At 43.9% G+C, this 21,021-nt stretch overlaps 1 protein-coding gene across 1 annotated transcript in view; it reads right to left on the bottom strand.

Annotated features, from left to right (window-relative positions):
• Nucleotides 1-19,796, bottom strand: part of LOC112548049 — a 37,495-nt gene extending 17,699 nt beyond the window's left edge. Inside the window, exons 1-2 of the mRNA XM_025192127.1 lie at nucleotides 19,371-19,796; nucleotides 3,425-3,484 (exon numbers count right to left, since the gene is read on the bottom strand). Of these exons, the coding sequence (XP_025047912.1) occupies nucleotides 3,425-3,484; nucleotides 19,371-19,796 (486 nt within the window). The remainder of the gene's footprint in view (nucleotides 1-3,424; nucleotides 3,485-19,370) is intronic.
• Between the last annotated feature and the right edge of the window lie 1,225 nt (nucleotides 19,797-21,021).

Here is a 21,021-nt window from a genome sequence, read left to right on the forward strand (position 1 = left end):
TGAAGTGTTTTTATCAAAATGGAGGGAAGTGGTTGTTTTTCCAGGATAACTTTAGCTTATCCTCAGTGTCTGGGACCAAATTATTGCTCTGAGATCAGCGGAAATACCTTTGGAGAACAGGGACTGCAAATCCAGTCACTGATTATAGTTGTTTTGTATTCCTCAAAAATCAACAAGTATACAATATACTCAGGTCAGAAGATTACAGGCTTTCCCTTCACGAAAGTCCTTTAGATACCAGGGACCCTTTGGGTTTCTAATGGCTGAAGTTCTCAAATGTAGTCTTAGAAGGCAGAAAATGTCTCTTAACAAGTTTCCTGGAGCATAGTCTAGGATTTCATTGGGTGACACAGCCGAATCACCAGAGAAGGTTTGCCAAAATTGTCTCAATAATGAGGCCCTTTCTGCTACAGCAATAAATAAATAAATTCCAATGGGAAAAGAGCTCATATGATCTATTTAGAGAACATGCAAAGTAAAGTTTTTCATTAAAAAAAAAAATTCTGATTCCCTCAAGCTGCTAATTTAATTTTGCATTGCAAAATGAGCAAAGAGAAGTCCATATGTTTATCACAATCACTCAAGGCATGGAGGGTGGCTTTTTTATTAATAGCCTTTGCCTTGCCTGGGGCCTGCCCCTTTAAGGTGCACATTTTGAAAACAAGGTAGAGCTGCCCTTTTCTGCATCCCCTGAGCTATTGAGGGAATAGCTCTGGGCCCTGGCTTCTCATCTTTCAGGCAGATGTTGGCATCTCTTTGAGAGGAAAGCTAGAACACAGAGGTAGCCTCAGCTATGGACTGTGCTGGCTATTATGCTGCCCAACAAACCAGCCTGATTATTACAGCCCAGGATTCAGGTGTGCAGGGGAGGAAGGTGGGAAGGGAGAGAAAGAAGGGGAGGATATTTCCACTTGAATTCTTATACTCCTGCTGCTTTCAGCACATTTAATCATTGATTCTCAGAGTTGAGACCTGAACCATCACAGTTTCTCCCCCCACAAGCTCCATATGTTATTAGATTAAAAAAAAACAACTTCTAAATTAGGTTTCAGGACTGGATATCAAGATTTTCTTGGAAGAAATTCAGGCAGTAGCAAAGACTCAAATATTTATTTTTAAAGCGAATGCATTTTATTGTAGTCTCTTTCCTTATTCCTATTGGCCAGTTCAATGCTGTTTAGACCATCCTTTTGGTGTTCAGATTGTTTGGTTACATATTTAGTCAAGGGACAACATCACCACTTTTCAGGTTTTCTCCCAGGCCATCAACATGTTGGACATGTTTCTAGTCACTTGGGTTTTTTTCTGAGAAAGGTAATGTGGTACTCATGTCCTGTCTGTCAGGCTCTCAGACATCCCTTGGACTCCTGTACTGGTACCATAGACTCCAAAGCCACATCTGTATAAAAAAGCCTTTTTTTGTTTTGTTTTGTTGGGTCTTTGCTTTGTTGTGTTTTCAAGGAAGTTGGCAGTTGTTAATTTAGTGGGGTGATAAAAATCTGATCCCTGCTTCTAACACTTATGCATCCTACCATGTTACAGAAGATCAGGATCCTAGGCTCCATCTACACTGACAAATTCTATATGGAACAAGTTATATGGGGAATATATTTGTGGCTGATTTGCATTGTGTGTGAACATGTGGCTGGTTTCTCATTTTATCATGCCATTAACTGACTGTGTGTGTGGCAGGGTTATTAATTATGCTGCAATTAAGAGATTAATCATGTCATAAATGTAGTATCTGTCAGGACTCCAAGTGATAACAATGGAGCTGAATCAAAGCGCATTGGAGTCAATAGAAGGGCTGTGGTTGACTTCAGTGGATTTGGGATCAGGCCCAGTATTAACCAACTCACTCCTGTTAGTGCTTCAATATTTGAAAAAGAGTAAGCTTCTATAAGCTTTTCCAATATGGGCTTGCAACACACTCACCATAAAATGTAATAGGTTCAGATTTGGTTTTTGTACATTCCATTGTACTTCAAACTTTAAAAAAATCAGTCATGTTTATTACTGGATACCGTGAGACAGTAAGAACTGAATTGAATTAAAACCAATAACTAAAAGATGCTGTTCAGAAATTTGCTATAATATTTCATAGACATTAGGGCTGGAAGGGACCTCGGACAATCATTGGGTCCAGCCCATTGTCCAAGGGGCAGGAAGTCAGCTGGGGTCAAATGATCCCAGCAAGATAGGCATCCAAGTGTTTCTTAAAAGTGTCCAGAGTACATGCTTGCACCACTTCTTGGGGGAGTTTATTCCAGACTCTGGGGACTCGGACCATAAAGAAGTTTTTTTCTTATGCCCAGCCTAAAACAGTCTTTCTGAAGTTTGTGACTGTTAGATCTTGTCTTCCCATGGGGTACCCTGGTGAACAGACGTTCTCCCAGTTCCTGATGCACACCCCGTATGTACTTATAGGCTGCCACCAATATTGAACTATGTATTATTAATTAACTGGACTATTTTCATGCCATTTTTGAAGATGAGAGGTGCAGGTTTGCTGACTGTTTTTCTTAATGAATTTGTTTTAGTCTCATTAATCCCTGATTACATTAGTCAGCAACCTGTGCATTTGATATACTTTTTTGTTATTCTTCTCTTGCTGTCTTTGGGAAAATAATGTAAATAGACCAAGTTTTAGACGTATGAATATTTTTATAGTTGAGTAGTTATTCCAACAATATAATATTGCATTTAGATTCCATATGTTCTTGGTCCATCTGAAGAAACAACTTATTACGAATCTTGAAGTTAAAAATATGAATTCCTGCTTATATGTCCATTTTCCATTCTTTTCAAAACATTAAATATAACGTGGATATTTGTGCATATGGGTGTATTCAGACATTACATTAAGATTGACCTAACTACAGTTAGGTCTATCTAAGTGCCAATCTGTGCAGATATTTAAGGAGGTTAAACTGGACAAAAAATGGCTCGCCATCTCTAAATTAATTCACTTTAAGAGGTGAACTAACTTAGATAAGGAATGGGTTAGCCTAGTCTAGGAAATGTCTACATATGTTCAGAGTGCAGCCCAGAGACTGGGAAAGCCCAGCTACTCACCCCATTCGTGGGATGTGCTCTTCCTACCTCTGAAACTTGACCAGTTTATTTTTTAACCCATAGCCCCTCCATCCTGTCCACCCCTGGGTGGACACCCCACCCCACCCACGGACCTACCAACCTCTCCTGCAGACCTGCCAGCCTGTCCCGATCCCACCAATCCCACCCCAGACCTGTTAAATTCCACCATGCACCAACTAACTTACCCAGTCCCGCCCACCTCCAGGTATATATACTGGGTTCCCAGAGTGGTTCCTGACGCTAGCAAATGTCTGCACATGCTGCTCCCCATGTATAATCATGTAAGCTGCATGATTGTAGACTGGGGGTGGTGAACATCTGCACATACCTTGTAAGATGGCCAAAAAAACCTTTTCTTACGTCTACCAAAGACAGCTGCCTCTTGATCCTAAAATAGTAGTGAAATGAAAATAATGTTAATGCAACAAGACTGCAGATGAAGTCATCCAACACCCAAAAGTAAAATTTCCAGAAAGAACATTAATTCTGCACATCTTGTGTATTTTACAGCATAAGTTAGGTGGCATAAAATAGTAATATATTAAACAACATAATCAACCAGAAAACCAAGATCAGAAATATTAAATATATGGTTAATGAGGCTGAGTTAACATTGCTTATGGTACATTAATTTAAGAATTCACTGACATTTCTTTCTGACATTAGCAGTACTAACACGATGTTTTATTAACACAACCATTTCTATTTAATTTTCTGAATTTTAAGAAAAGAAAGTTTTTAATTTAGTAAAATGCTTACAATGGCTAAAACATCAAGGGGGAGACCTCTATTTAACCAACTTAAATATTTATTGGCATAAATTCACAAACTGCTGATTGGAGCAGCAAAATCTCATATTGCCTGAAATCTTTACCATGGCAGCATATTAAGACACAATGTGTGCATCTTCTCATGCTGGAGTTTACTGCTCCTGGGTGCTGCGTCTGTGTGGGCACCTAGGACTACAGCACTTGAGCCAGGTTAGAGCAGTAGGGGGAGCTAGGGGTTCAACCTGTGACACTGGGGCTGTGCAGACCTAGCGCAATGTGCTGCAGTGAGGCTGGCTGGGCCATGAGGGTGCTCCACTGTGGGGCAGCCCCTCCACTGAAGCACCCTTATGCTCCAGCCAGCTACATCAGCATCTACACATGTGCTGGTGCACAGTAAAAAAAACTCTACAGTAAGGTAGTACTTCTGTTTAGCTGTTGTGGAGTTTATTAGTTTAATCCAGCCTAATAGCCCTGCATGTATAGACACTGAGATGTTTACTGCAGAGCTAATTAGTCTACTCTGCAGTAAATGTCTTATGGAGATGCATGCACCTAGTAAATCCTTAAGATGCAATGTACTTCATAGTCTTCAAATGATATCTTTTTAAATAATAGTTAAAATTCAGACTAACACCAATCATTTAAAGTGCAACAATGATTACGCTTTGTATCCAAGACACTGAGATTGCTTTAGTTTATTGTCTACCTTTAGCTCAGTTAGTGTTTCCTGTTTCAATGACTTTGTGTTCCTTCATAGCATATGATGAAGTAAGCTTTTTGCTTTTGAAAGCTTATTTCTCTCTAAATTAGTTAGACTGTAAGGTGCTACTCTGTCCTGCTTTCTGTCTTTGTGGGGGCAACTACACTTTACTGTAAAGTTCACTAATTAGCTTCAAGTAAAGTGTCACCATATATATTGGCGATGCAAGATTGGTGGTGCACCCCCCCAGAGAAGTGCCGCTGATGCTGTCAGTGGGCGGTCGCTGCTCCCCACACCCCCGCCACCACCACCACCAGCAGTGTTTGCAGGCAGTTGCCAATCGCTGCTGGCTGACGCTGCTGGCAGCGTCTGCAGGTGGTCAGCACTCACCACCACCCCAGCCGCCAACACCGCCGTGGCTCCCTCCGGTAGCTCGCCCCCACCACTGCCACTGCTGCCTGCAGGCAGTCACCATGCCCCACCACCCTCTGGGGGCATGCGTCGTTCATGACTGTATATGTGTGTCATTATTAGGCCGAAATAAATTACTTAACTCTGCCATAGGTTAGTATTGCCTAACACAAGTGCTATTCTACAGTGGAGTTATTTACTCCACCACAGTGCACATCTAGATGGTGACTGGGACTGGCTGGTGCATGTGGGTGCTATAGTGCAGGGGCTGCCTGCTAGCTAGCCCTATACTATAGCACCCTTGTGCCCCAGCCAGCCATTCTGCAGCATGCTGACCTGGGTGGAGCAGCTCTGGGCTAGCAAGCTGAGCTCCCAGGCTCCCTACCAGAAGAGGCTGCACTGCCCTGGCTGAACACACTGTGTCCTGGGCACATGTGTAAACACTGTGCCCGGGAGCAATAAACTCCAGTGCAAACTGTGCCAGAATTTATTGCTCCATGACAATAGCATGTGTAGATGCACCCTGTTAGTGTAAACCAATGAGTCTCAATCAGGGTGCTGCAGCATTCTGGGATGTCTTGAAATTCAAGGATGCTGCAGGGTGCTACTCAGTATTAAGACTGTTAACAGACTGCGCAAATATGATTTACAAGACAAACCCAGAGATTTTAAAGGAACCCATAGTGATGAAAACCTGTTGTGGTCTTTTTGAGTTTTTTGCAACAGAAGATTTTTTTTATTACTTTTCTTTAGTCAAAAAACAAATAAAAATCAGGAGCTGGCATTTTAACAAGAAGGGTGCCTTGAGTCTAAAATGTTTGAGAACAACCGGTCTAAAGCTTGCATAACACTAAAGAGATAGCTAGAGGAGGTTCCACCAACATAGCGGAATGAGCAGAAAGTGGAGAGGCGGTATAATCCAGGTACCGATACTGCATCTAGGGCACTGCAGGTGGCTCAGGTGTCTAGGGCTGTGGGGACCTGTTGTGCCTCACACATAACCAACACTGTGGAAGTGGGGTGTGACCACTGCACCCCTTTGGATCTGCCTTTGTCTCCATTTTATACTACTGCTTTGCAAGAGTGTAAAGACATATAGCTTTATTTATCTCAGTCCTCCCTCCAGTCTTCAGGAGCTGAATATTTTGGTTTGCTTTTGTTCCCGTTGTCGGAAGGCCAGGCCTAATTGCTGGAGTTGGCATTTTATTTAGAGACAGATGTGTGCTCATTCCAAACACTTGTATGAGCAACCTTCATAATTGCAGGCTGAGTGTCTCCTGTCCACTTCATGCTAATGGCAGATGGTTCCCTGGTCCCAACAGAAAGTACTGTTGTAGAAGTTCCCGATCGCGCAGGCTGAGATGCAGTCTTGGGACATTTGGGTTAATTTCATGAAAATCTGAAAGCCTAAACTTTACCAAGCATGGTTCCACAGAACCCACTGAGTTACCAGAGCAATGCAGTGATGTGGTTTTGCTTCCTGTATTACTGGGTAGGAAGGCTGCTGAGTAACAACTTTCCTACAGTAACATTTCTGAAGTTAGCATAAAATGAATTGGGAGAGTTGTAGATTGGCGGGGGAGTGGTTCCAGAGCTGCTGCATCTGGGCCCGGCAGGTGACAGCAGCAGTGCTCTCCCTGCTTGGTTCTGGGCTGGCATGGATCACCCAGGGGGATCAGGCAGAGGGAAAGAACCTGCCTGCTGCTGCTGTCATACATTAAGCATGCTTGGAGCAGGGAAGGAGCAGCTCTGGAGCTCCTTACCTTCTCCTGCTAATCAGTTGGGGGCAGCAGCAGCAGCAGGGGGAGGAGGGAGCAAATGGGAAGGGAGGGGACATGCTAATGAAGATGGAGGGCAAGAAAAAGTGTGCCAAGAGTTGGGGTGAGGTGGAAGGGGGGATGGAATTTTTACCTGATTTGAGACTTAAAAAAAGTCTCCATTACTGCTCCGATCTATAGTGGGGAAAGCCTGGAGCTGGGGCCAGAACCTCCCCTGCAGTGGCAGTTACTGCTCCCATTCCCCCTTCACAAAATCTTGGGTCTGCCCATGGTTAATGTGTATTTGTATTAACATTTTTACAGCCATGCACTTTGCAGGTGTAAGTGCAGACTACTCAAACTTTCCTGATATAGGAAGACTGAGGGAGGTAGAGCCAGGGCATGAGAGGAGGGAAGCTACAGATCACACAAGATTCAGGTTGCAAGTACAAGGGAATAAGGTGGGTCCTTATACTCCCACATTCCCTGCACACACATGCAGCGAGAGTGACAGCCTGTGATATCTAAGCATGAGAAAGGAAGGATAAGAAAGCGCCAGATTTCAAAGTCCAGATGAATTAAAGTTAGTGTGTGAAAATGCGGCAGTCACTTTATTAATAAGTAAAAATGTATATATTTGTCATCTACTTACAGCAAAAAAAAAACAATTAAAGACCATTGTATCTAATTTTCATATAAAATAATTCACTTGGGGCAGAAGGCAAGCATGAAACATTTCAACCTGGAACCTGATATTTTTTTAAAGATATAAATGTATAAAAACAACCCAGTGAGTTATAATGTATTTTTATAAACTTCATACTGACTAAAATAAGTCATAGTTACACTTCATTTCAAGTAATTTGTAGCGGAATACAAAGCGACAAAGAATAAAATAAAATGAAGCATATTGAACACAAGATTTCCATTCACATAATACAACACATGCCATAGCAATTTTCAACTCACACATTTCTCCAACGTTGATAGAAAATGTCTGACTGTTATTTTTTAGTTTATAACACACTTCCATTATTTAATGTATAAGTCAATAAATATTCAGGAAACTTGCCAACCACTTCTTTGTATAAAAAGGAATACAAATACAATTTTCTTAGATCTGGCAGACAAAACCATCCTACCTACCTACTGGAATTTCCAACAAAGCGGTACTAGAAATAGAATATTTCTGTCCGAATTGGTGGCTCTAAATTGGAAAATTTCCATTTACAAGTCAAAGAAGTGAATACGCCCCTGACCACTCACAGTTTGAGTACTGTATTTTTTTAATGAAATCAATCTATGAGTTCCGAGTTGGGAAATTGAAGTCCTGATCCTTCAAGGACCTTCTATATATGCTTATCTTTAGACACTCTGAATATTCCCATTGACCACTTTAGGAAAGAAAAACACAAAGAAATTTTAATAAAACCCATCTTGGCTAAGTACTAAGCCTGTGCAAATGGGGAAGTATTTGATTTGGATTCGGTTGATTCAGAGGACAGTGATTCGATTTGGAGATTTGGATCAATGTCCTGAATTGATTTAGCCAAATCAGCTTCAGAAGATTCAGAGAGATTCAGTGATGCAGATCGGCCAGGGCAAGGCAGGTACAGCTGGGTGACTGCAGGTTCTCCCGCGACTTCTTCAGCCATGCCTGCCTCATCCTGGGTAGGGGGAGCTGCGGGAGAAGCCCCCATGGCTGCCCTGCCCAGCCCCATCCCCTGCCCGGCCCCAGCCTAGTCCCGGCACTTAAAAAAAAAAAAATCCCCGTACTCACCAGTTACAGGAGTGGCGATTGGGGCCTCTGGGCACTCATGGCAGAGCTCCCCCACACAGCGTGGGGCAGTGGGACCCTTGCCCTGCTTGGCACCCGCACGGCAGCTGCCCCATAGATTCATAGAAGTAGGGTCGGAAGGGACCTTGTAGATCATCAAGTCCAACCCCCTGCCCTGGGCAGGAGAAAACACCAGGCTCAAATGACCCCAGACGGGTAGACATCAAGCCTCCTCTTAAAGACCCCCAGGGTAGGAGCTATCACCACTTCCCTTGGAAGTTAGTTCCAGATCCTAGCCGCCCTGACTATGAAGTAGTGCCTTCGGATGTCTAGTCTAAACCTACTCTCTAATAATTTGTGGCCGTTATTCCTTGTTACCCTGAAGGATGCTAGGGGGAACAGGGTCTCTCCCAAACCATGCTGGTCCCCCCGGGTGAGTTTATAGATGGCCACCCCCTCAGCCTTCTCTTGTGGAGGCTGAACAGGTTAAGGTCCCATAGACTCTCTTCCTAGGGTCTGCCCTCCTGTCCCTGGATCATGTGGGTGGCCCTCCTCTGGACCCTCTCAATGCTGTCCACATCCCTCCTCAAGCGCGGCGCCCAGAACTGAACACAGTACTGCAGCTGCAGCCTGACCAGTGTTGCATAGAGGGGGGGGATCACCTTCTTGGCCCTGCTTGAGATGCATCTGTGGATGCGCGACAAGGTACGGTTAGCCCTACTGACTATGACCTCGCATTGTCGGCCCACGTTCATCTTGGAGTCAGTAATGACTCCAAGATCTCTTTCTGCCACCGTGCTCTTAAGAAGGGAGTTTCCTAGCTTATAAGTATGCTGCTGGTTCCCGCTGCCCAAGTGCAGCACCCTGCACTTGTCAGTATTGAAACCCATCCTATTTTTGTTAGCCCACCCCTGTAACCTGTCCAGGTCTTGCTGTAATCTGTCCTTCCCTACTAGCGTACCCACCTCACCCCAAAACTTGGTATCATCAGTAAATTTAAACAGGGTGCTTTTTACCCCATCGTCCAAGTCACTAATAAAGAAATTGAACAGTGCGGGCCCAAGGACCGAGCCCTGGGGGACTCCACTGCCCACTTCCCTCCAGGTCGAAAAAGACACGTCCACCGCTACCCTCTGAGTACGACCCTTCAGCCAATTTGCAATCCATCTGACTGTGTAGGCATCAATGCCACAATCACCTAGTTTTTTGATGAGAGTTGGGTAGGAGACAGTGTCAAAAGCCATGCTGAAGTCCAGAAAGACTACATCTACCGCAACACCTGTGCCCAATGCTTTTGTGACCTGATCATAGAAGGCAATCAGGTTGGTCTGACAGGACCTGCCCCTAATGAAACCATGCTGGTTGCCCTTGAGCATCATCTCTCCTGCTGGCCCATCACACATGTACTCCTTGATGATCTTCTCAAAGAGTTTCCTCAGGATTGAAATAAGACTAATGGGCCTATAGTTGCCCGGGTCCCCCCTCTTCCCTTTTTTGAAGATGGGGACCATGTTGGCTTTCTTCCAGTCATCTGGCACCTGGCCAGAGCACCATGAGTGCTCGTAAAGCCGTGCCAGGGGCCCTGCAATAACACCTGCCAATTCCCTCAACACCCTGGGGTCGAGAGCATCTGGACCTGCTGATTTGCAGGTGTGGGTGCAGTGCAGCTTGGCAGGGTGCTGCGCACTGCCTGGGAGCTGGGGCTGCTAGGGCTAAGTGCTGTTGGGCTCCAGCTGACACGTAGAGCCGCCCCAGCTTCCAGACAGCGCACAGTGCCCTGCTGAGCCATGCTGCATCTGTGCAATGTGACAGCAGCCGGGCGGGCCCCAGGTTGGGGGGGGGGGGGGGACGCTTCCCTCCACTGCCCCGCACTGTGTGGGGGGGTCTCTGCCATGAGCACCCAGAGGCCCCAATTGCCGCTCCTGCAGCTGATGATTGCAGAGTTTTAAAAAAAAAAGAAAGAAAGAAAGAAAAAAGGCCTCACACTCACTGGTTCTGGTAGCAGTGATTGGGGGCCTCTGAGGGCTCATGGCAGAGCCCCCCCTGTGCAATGTGGGGCATCAGGGGTCAGCAGGGATCACCACTCTCCACTTGGCACTCATGCGGCAGCTGCCCAATGGCATGGGTAAGGCATGGCTCGGCAAGGCACTGCACGCTGTCTGGGAGCTAGGGCCACTGGGGCTGAGCACTGCCGGGCTCCAGCTGACTGCTGGAGCCCCGCTAGCTCCCAGGCAGTGCCGAGCCATGCTGTACCAGCACCAGCTTGGGGTAAAGCTTGCCTGCCCACCTTGCAAGGGGGGGGGTTTGGGGGAGGTACAAAGCATCTTGGGATGCTGGGGGACTGAGAGTTAACTTGAATCTGGAGGGGATCTAGGACAGAAGTTCAATAAACCAACTGAATCTAAATCAGTTAAGCCTGATACTACATCCATTCAGGTTTATCTTAAACCAGTTCCAGCCATTTTGAAAGTGGTTTATGTGCACTGAACTTCTGTTATTTTACAGGTTTGAACCTGTTTCTGATCACTTATACCAATTTGTGTAATTTCTGTCCCTAGCCTTTAAGAGAATGTTGTTTTAACATTGTACCCCTCAAAGTCAGGAATGGTATTGTTAAGGTTGTGGTCATTTGTGTGTGTGCATATAGAAATATTATGCCTGCATTTGTAGTAACTTTGATATTTCTTCATTTTTATGCTTCTTTGTGCAACGTTAATATTCTTAAAAAACAAAAAAACAACAGCTCCCTCACCCCGCATAGCTTTCCAAACTGACTTGGGAGAAAAGAGAGAAATGTGAAAATATAACATTTTTACAATGTCCTCTTTCAGTAAATGCAGCCAGTGTAGTTATTTTCCAGTGATAAAGATAGTCAGTACCATCATTCCTTGTGTGAACTTTCAACTTTTCACCCTTCCTATTTATTGAAATAGGAAGGTTGTAGATCAGTTGCAGTTTTTGGCCTGCTGCATGGGCAGTGCTGCAACATTTCTACCAGCCTTCTGTCTCCACTTTTTTCTCTCTGTCCCCTGGTGACTTCAGTATTACTAAGTTATCTTTTTATATACCATACTATATAGGAATGCATATTTTCCTTTGAGTAAAAGTGTATACTTTGCTGCAAGCAGATACTGCCTTGCTTTATTACCACTCAATAAATACTATATACTATAATATAAATCTACTGCCTACCTTCCACATACTTAAAATATATATATTTTTCAAAATCTACATCTTCCTGAAGTCCACAAGAAAAACTTACCTGAAATTATTTTTTCCTAGTTATGTTTCCATATTGCCACTCCCTGTCTATTTATCACATTTTGGACTGATTTATTTAATAAAATTCTAAGTCTGAAAGAATTCACCTACAGGAACTGGGAATGGTTTCGATGCCCATGCTGAGTTGTTCAGCATGAAGTGCCACAGAAATGGATTAATGTAGCTGGTTTGCTGGGGGTTTTTGCAAAACAGGTATGTGATGGATGGCTACTGAGAAATCAAATTATAGATACATACAGAGCTTTGCTGCAGTTCTCACTACCCCTGCTGCCAACTGGAGGAAAAGTATTTAAAAAAGAAGTACCCAGAAGCATGATGGAAAACCTGTACCAGGAGCTCCATCTAAGTAGTCACCCAGGAGGGTAGCTAAAAGTCTGAACAGGTCTTCTTATAAATAATGCATGGACATTAAAACAAGAATTTAGATTTGATCTGAGGCAACTCAAAGAGACATCTCCTGAAAGGTTTCAATCTCCTTGTGTATGGTTTTTTTCCCCTCTTGCAGTTCTCCTTGCATTTAAATTTATGGGTGGAAAAATTCCTGAAGCTATAATTTTAATTTCCATGGGAATTCTGGATGACACATTCATATCTTTATTGCTGTCCAGAGTCTAAAATTGAAGACTCAGAAGGCTACATTCAGTCTGAAAAATTGCAATATCTCTGGTTCCTTTGATTCACCCCATAAGAAAAGATTCAGATAACGTTTAGGTAAGATTTTCATAACTTAAGCACCATTGACGAATTGTACAATATTTACAAATGCTAAGAGGAAGAAACTGTTAGTTAAAGTCCAAATTCTGCTATACCCTCTGGAGCATTAAGTTCTCCCTATCACTGGGTGTATCTATATGTGAAATTAATGCGATGCAGTAAAATCCGGAGAAATTTGAGCTGGAGTCAACTGCTTCTGGGTGCAGTGCCTGTGGCAGAATGCCATCTCAGTCTTTCCCCCTGCTATCAGGCTTATTACCTATCTAACAATTTGGTTACTATGGTCACTGCAGAGGGCAGGCACCCCTGCCCTCATCTGCTTCAGATAACCCCGAGTTGTAACCTGAGCTGGATACATTTCTGAGGGAGGGGGGAACCTGCTCCCTTTGCCTACGTAACTGGCCCCACACACCGGGGTTGGGACTGAAACTCCCTATTGTTCTAAGCAATGACATCAGGACTGGGAGAGACCCTGCTAGTTTACCCGGCAACCAGTGATGCATTTCAAATTGGTTGGCTGGGAGCCAACAACTGCTGGCCTTCATTAGATCAGGTAAATGAGGTCATAAGGTCTATAAAGTTAAAGACTGCCCTGGAGGAGGGGCAGCAGCCATGATGAGGACTCTCAGAGAAGCTGGACCATCTGAAACACTCTCTCTCTTGAAACTCATAGTGAACTGCTTGCCTCCAGAGGGAATCTCCCCCTGCCTCTGGATGATACTTGTGAGTAAGCTACTTGAGATCTAACTAGATAGACAGCTTGCAGTAACTGAGATGCGTGATCAAAGGCTACCATGTCACTGTTTGCTCTAAGGGTTATTCTTTGATATTGCTCTACCCTGTACCCTATTCCAAACCTACTCCTTGTAATCAATAAAGTTCGCCTTGGTACCTAGCATGGGAGATGTATTGGGAGAGGGTCTGGATTATGCCTTGGGGTCCCCTTGGTCCGGCTGACTAAGGGAGACCACGATTCATGCTTCAGGCTGAGGGAAGCACCCCAAGTTCTTGCAGTGGGTCGAGTACCCTCAAGGACTACGAGGCCTGTGTTTCACAGGGAGCACAGGGCCAAGAACAGTCCAGACCCTGAGTTGGGGCAGTGTTACCCCAGGCTTGTGGGTGTGCTCCAGGAAGGGGGTTGGCTGGAAATGAGGCACTTGGAGCTTAGAAGGTGCTTGGGCGCAGTGAAGTGGGTGGCTCAGCACAGGAGTGTCCCCTACTGGCCTGCCACAGTGCCTACATGTGCACCTGGGACAACAACAATTTGAGCCGGGACAGGGCAGGCCCCCTGCTGGCTGGGCTGACTAGGCACAATTTATACCCCTGGTCACCACCTACATGTGTGTTTCAACACAGTAAAAATACTCCACTGTAGGACAGTACTGACCCCAACAGTACTACCCTATGGCAGGGTTAATTAGTTTATTGTGTCCTAATACCAGTGCTTGTGTAGACAGTGATGCTTTAATGGGGAGCCAATTAGTCTACTTCTAAGTAAAGCACGCATGTAGATGTACCCACTGTCACTTGCCAGTACTTGCAGTGTGCTTGCAAGAAGCAGTTATGGTAGCTCTGAATTTCACTGCACCTAAATCACCAGGGAAAAGAGACCAAAAATTAAGAAAGAACATCGAGAGAAAACATTGGCTGCTTTTAGCTTTCTCCCTATTTATTTGCTTGTGGACCCTGAGTCCACATGGCTTTGTTCCAGATGCTGTTGCTTGAGCTGATGTTCTATAGCAAGGGTGACCAACCTGCAGTACATGTGCCACAAGTAGCATCTGCGTGGCACATGGTAGAATGGGGAGGGGACAGGCAGCACAGTGACAGAGCAGAAAGCAAAACAGCATGTCAGGCAGGGGAAAGGGATGGGAGTGGCACTCAGGGACAGTGCAGGGCTAAGTTGTGCCATGCCTGCCAAAACGGTTGGCCCCCACCATTTTATAGGCTCTTCATCAGAATGTCCTGTACCTGTTGCCTCTGAAGATAAGTTCCAGTTCTAATAGTTTGAACTATGCTAAAACTGGGTTTAATCTCCTCACCAAACTTCATAGTTAGAATTGAACACTGTTTTTGTGATTTTTAAACTTTACCACATCCTAGAGTGAAAAGAGTGCTAGAGTCTGACCCCTCCTCCTGATTCAGGTTCCCTAGCCAGCAACATAGCCTGAGGAGGTATAAAGATTGTTGCCTATTAATGACTTCAGCATCCTGCAGGTACATCACTCTAGGACCACTATGTAATTTGTTGATTGGGACAGGGAAAATCTTGGCCTTGAGTGTCTCCTTTCTTTTTTTTGTGAAGTAATTCCCTTGTTTGAATATGTTTCCCAAAATTACATCTTTCTGAGAAGTGGGACAGAACAGAAAATGAAAAACACATAAATGTATCCAGATCAGTTGCTACCACCTCCCCAATAAAACAACCACCTGCCCTGAATTTTCTGGGACAATCCTGAACTTCATGTATATGCCATGGTTTTCCTAAAAATGTTTCTGGAAGGGGACTTTTGTCCCAAATTTGAAAGAATTTAGGTGAGATTATCTGATTTGTCCCTCTACTCTTCCCACCCCACCAATGAATGCTTCTGTAGTGCTGAGCAGTTGCTTGCTGAGACTGCAGAGACACTGCCTGCTGCCACATGAATATGTATATTTTCTGATTTAGGAAGTAGCCTTAGGCTAAACAGCTCACCTTCAGCCACAAAGGTGGCTTCAGTAACAGGAACCAGAAGTGATATGGATTATCTCTGGTTTTCAGAAGTATGTGAAATATCTGATTTTATGCTCCCCAAAATTGGCTACTTTTTGGTGTGATGGATGGGCAGATAATACAAGACTTAAAGTACATATTATTGTCATAATTTCAAAAAGCTAGTAATGAGATGCAAAGAGCACAATTGAGATTGGAAGGAGTTCTGTACTTCCATGAAACCTCTGGTGATTAATGAGTTTAACTTAAGGAGGAAACAGACCTTAATATTGTTTGTATTAATAAGTTTTTGTGTGCAACTAATTCAGAATTTAATTTTTCTATAAAATAATCTTGGTGCAGTAAAAGCTAAATAAAGATATATACCTGAGTATTGATAACACTAAACTGGCTTGGGAATCCTCTAAATAAATACTCCTCCTGCTTGCCCAGCCTTCTCTTCTCAAACTGGTTCTTTGCAAAATGCACAACCCCAAACCTAACAGGCATTTGCTGCAAAGAGTCACAGCTTGGTTGCATCTGAGTAAGATCTTGGAAGACTGCTTGAGCCAACCACTTTGTGATACCTGCCATAGAAATTCAAACTGATCTTTTATAAGATGTTAGTGGAGTATGGGGACATTGGAGGGTTATTAACTGGTATTTCGATATTTGCTAGTGTAGTTTGACTTCGTATATTTTTTTTTTTTGCTTTTCGGCTATTGGGGCTCTCTAAAAACTTGTAAATGTTTTTTCTTGCATGTAGTGGGGGGACAGTTATTTCGAGCAGAGGGCTACTTACTGAGTTTTGGCAAGCCATTGAGGGCCACATGACAGGCAGCCAGGGGCAGATCAATATTCATTTTCTAAATTTTTTAGGGGCCCCACAGGCCAGGTAGAATGGCCCAGCGGGCAGTATCCAGCCTGAAGGCTGCTTTTTGTCCCACCCCTGATGGGGAGAGGGAGAGAGAGAGAGAGAGAGAGAGAGAGTGTGTGTGTGTATTAGAGAGAGAGAAATTAAAGTGTTTAACTAGTTTCTTTTTAGCTTCAACACTGGATTCTGTTTAGCTTCAAATGGCTTTATTGTTAAAATCTTGGACTGGGACAGTACAAAGTGACCTGCTGTCTAACTGCAACACCCATTCCAATATCTTAGAATCATGGGGGATGCTTTGAAATATTTTGAAGTAACACAAAACAGTGAAAAGATTGCCATTTCTATTTGAGTTGCTATGCTATTTGTTGTAAACAAATCAGTCCCAAAATACATGCAGGTAGGCCCAAATCTTAGTTTTGTTGAGTTACAAAGATAAATCATAGGCCTGTATAGGTCAAAAGCGCATTTCCGATTCCTCCTTCTGTAGAAGCAAAGGCAATGATGTTGAATAGGATGTGTGTTTGTTGTTTGTTTATTATGACCTTGAAGTCCCTTGTACTCAGTGTTACAAAAATACTTTGCAGTAATCACCGAAGTTCACAAAGAAATGATTGGGCTGCATGCGCTGTCTCTCAGCTGAAACAGAATGTTGTGTTCAGGTATAAATAGAGTGTGGGGGGCTGAAGATTTTGCTCTTGTTCTTAAGCTATGCCATTCCTTTTTGATATGCTCCATCACTGCCGTATTTTTGTTTTAGATTCTCTGGCAGCTGCTCTGTTTGTGTTTCCTTTTGAAAGCGCAGCTCTGCAGTCAGCCATACACATAGCAAAATTCTGAGAACACTGTTTACTGTTTTCTGTGCCCTGTGCACTATCATAACTAGGGGTGGTTGAGAGGGGCACCTGCCCCAGGAGCCAGCTTAGAAGGGGTGCCAGAATTGTCCCCCAGTCCTGCAGATTCTGTGCTCTGGGAGCATTGCCATGCCAAGAACTCCAAAATTGTGCTCAGCTGCTGCCACTAAGAGCAATAGAGCCAGGGTGGGCAAAGCACATGCATTGGCAGCAGCACACCTGGTACTGCTTAGACATTGCTAGCATTGGTAAGGCTGCCCCCCGCCCCCGGCTCTTGGATCTGCACCCTCCACCTCTTCATGCCCCCATCATTTCCCACCATGAGCCATGCCCTCTTCCTCACTCTGAGAACCACATACTTTCTGCACACACCCCCTCTGGATCTCCCACAGGTTTGTCCCGGACGTCACCTCGGCTTGCTACGCTACTGACCCTGTGCCTAAAAAAGCAGAACTGTCGTACTTTGCATGTGATAGATTGCAACTGTAAAAATATGATCATGTACTACTGTAGCAACACACCAACAGTCTCTTTGTTTGTCTCCCTTTCCCATTTTCTCTAGAGGGTGCTATCAAGCAACTGCTTTCAGTAAAGCCTTGAATCACTGGCCATAAAGAACCCAAGTAACTGGATATGATAATAATGTACTTCTCTTGTTCTCTCTTAGCAAGTTGGTTTCCCTTCAACTACGTTCTCAGTGATTCCTTTTAAGGAAGCAGGTCTTTGCTGAATCCTTCCAACTTCGGTCCATTGTGTGGACTGGGCAAATTTTGTGCCGGTCTTGACAGGTATGCAGTAATTACAGATAGTAGAGGACAAAAAGGGCTCTTCATTGGATCACTTGATTGCCTTAAATGCTGTGAACTAGCAGCACTTTATTGGAGGGATTAAATGTCAGGTTCCCTGTTGTACAACTGATGCTTGTTGTGTTTTAATGAGCACTACTTATATTTTCTGGCATACAAAAGAGAGAACTCAGAGCACACCAGTGCTTTCAAACTAAATACTTTAAACATGGTCTGTGGTATTTTGAGACTTTTATGATCTTCCCAGTATAGTCCGTGTCACCTGAAAATGTTACTACTGCATAGAGCAGTGTTTCCCAACCTTTTTCAGCCCAAGGCACACTTACGTTAATAAAAATGTTCCGCAGAACACCTGTTAAGGCATTCCCAATCCCCATACTTATGAGCTCATTGCCGCAGCAAAATTCCGCAGCACAGCTGTTCAGAGGCTCATGAACTGCGCATCCCCCACAGCCAACACATGCGCTGTAGATGGATTTCCTTCTGTTCAGCTAGTTCCCCCCCCACCCCTTTCCCCACAGCCAGCACATGTACAAGTCTTCTGTGCATATCTCATTGACGCGGCTTATTTGTTAGCGCTAGACAGCTGGAGAACTTTCTTCTCATTATTCCAAAATTCTTGCAATGCACCAGGGAGCTCTTCATGGCACACCGGTATGCCACGGCACTGGTTGAAAAGAAGTGGCATAGAAGTTTCCCAGCATACCAAATAAATTATCTTGAGCTCGTCAAAAACCCTTGCATTCTCTCAGCATAGCACTAGATACTTTTAAGGAGCAAGGAATGATCATTGCATAAAAACCGCATGTGGGAATAAACAATACAATCTACTTCTTGAACTTACTGCAGCAGACAGTAATCTTGCACTAAACAGGAAGACAAAGATACCATACTTACTTGAATACAAGACAAGGTTTTTTCCCCAATCAGCATGGAGGGCAAAGCCCCTAGTCTTACATTCAGATCCAAGGAAACTTCATGAAATAAATTGTCTATCATTATACTACTGCCAAAGGCAGCATGTTCTCAGTAACAGAAAACAACTAGGAAGTTGTTTATATGCAGCCAACACTGATCAGAACATGACTATAAAACACATAGCCCAAAAGGGGTAAATACACTGTATTTTTTCCCCAAAATTGTTTTTATTCTCTTTTATATACTGGAAACTGTACCCACACACCCCTGCACAAACATTATGTATTATATATCATAATGTTTGTGTGGGGGGGGGCAAGGGGGGTACAGTTCACAGTATATAAATAAAATAATAACAATTTTGCAACAAAAAAAAATCAGTATATTTACCCTAGATAGATAGATATACCAAAAACAGTATATTTGCCCTGTGTGAGCTTGAGCTATGTGTTTTATAGTTGTGCTTAGCATATACCTCTATGCATCTGTCTCATGACCCATATGGTTCACTCAACAATCCAAGCCACATCTTTGCAGTCACACTATTTTCATTCCTGTTACAATGACCACACTGTGCACCTGCATTCCTGTGCACCCACACATCTGCGTGCCCATCACAATCTCCTGTAACACAGTCATGCAGTGCCCCTCCTCCATCCTTCCCAATTTCCTGCCTTTTCCCTAGTCCTTTCACCTGTTGTTGTAATCATTGTCCTTACTCTCATCCTCATTGTTGTTGTCATCGTCATTGTTGTTGCTCCTGTCTCTGAACTGTCTGTGCCTGTCTTCACAGTGGTGTTCTCACCTCTGAACAATCTGTCTCCATCTTTTCTCTTCCATATGTTCTCTACCATCTCCTCCCTGTCATCTTCAACTGTCTTTCTGTAGTACCCCTGCATCTTGGTCCTATTTTGATGGACTTGACTGAAAAGTTCCTGGTCTTCCACAAGCCGTTCCTGAAGCAGGAGAACTGGTTCTAGCGGGTTGTCGGGCTTTTCCACTGCTTGGTCAAGTGACTGAAAAGCACCACCTCTCTGGCCAGGATTTTGACCCCTGTCACCATCAGGAGTATGATTACTCTCCTCCACACCTCCCTGGTGAATGAGCTGTGCCGGGGGAGGTGGTAAATTGTTTCTGCCTTCCATCATCAGGTTTGCCTGGGGCAAATATACTGATGACAACCCTTTTTTTTTTTCTCGGGGGGGGGTGGTGTTCTGCTCTGGCTGCCAGCCAGGCTCTGCACACTCAGATTGCCACCTCTGCAGCCCTGGGAGGCTCCCAGAACTCCAGGTAAGGCTCCTGGGGCCAGCTCAGGGCCAGTATACCCTACCCCACTCAGGGCAACTTGCCATGTGCCAGAGCATGCATGCAGGGGCGTTCCCTGGGAACAAATAGCAGTGGCACAAATATGTGCCACTGCTATTTATCGCCGGGAAATGCATGTTCCTCTCCTGGGGACATGCCCTCAGTGGCCTTTCTATTCCATTCTTTAAATTTTTTTAGCTTAAATAGTTAATATAGCATTGTTCCTCTTCCTCCATTCTGCAAAGCAGAAGGGATCAAGTGACCTGTAAGCAGGAGGTAGCCACAGGTGATTGTTGGAGTGTGAAGTGGGAAACAAGATCCATTGGTTTTATTCCAGGCTCTGTTACTGTTACTTGCAGTATGGCTTTGGCTACATCATTTACACTTAGAATTCTACTATGACAGCTGCTCCAAGTGTTTCAGATACAGTGCTCTTATCTAGGCCTTGTGTGCTTTCAGCACAAAGGAGGGCTAATTTAACACAAACAACATAACTCTGTGGTGCAGGAAGAGTCAGGTTCTCATAGTAGTTTCAATGTTGTGATTTAGAAGGGCTATGGAATAGCAAAATATTTAACTTGTTATTAACGTTACCAATTTTCCTTTAATTGTAACTTGATAATCAGTGAATAATTAGCAAATTACATATTCCAACGAACAAATCTGTTTACATATTAAATATTTGACCACATCTGGTTCCATTTGTCCATCATTTGATTATACAGTGCTGTTTTCCTATCTGGCTATCTATGTTGCAGTGCTAAAATCACCCAGGCATTGCATGAAGCTAATGAAGGACAGTGTTAATAACTCTGCTATTAAATGTGCCGAAGCTGAAACATAACATACAAGGTCATCGCAGCACTCTAAGGACTTTTTAAAAAACAAATGAAAGAAAAATAGGTTTGACCATCTTTAGATTCTATGAATATAAAATTAATTAAAAGCTCCCAACATTTATTGGCTTATTCTCCCTTTCATACACATGTGTAACTCCCATTTACATGTGTGCATTGAAGAAAGAATAAACTGCTATGAACTGAGGCATTTTGTTACTTTTGTAGG

The sequence above is a fragment of the Alligator sinensis genome, unplaced genomic scaffold, assembly GCF_000455745.1.
Source record: "Alligator sinensis unplaced genomic scaffold, ASM45574v1 scaffold1091_1, whole genome shotgun sequence".
NCBI lineage: Eukaryota > Metazoa > Chordata > Crocodylia > Alligatoridae > Alligator > Alligator sinensis.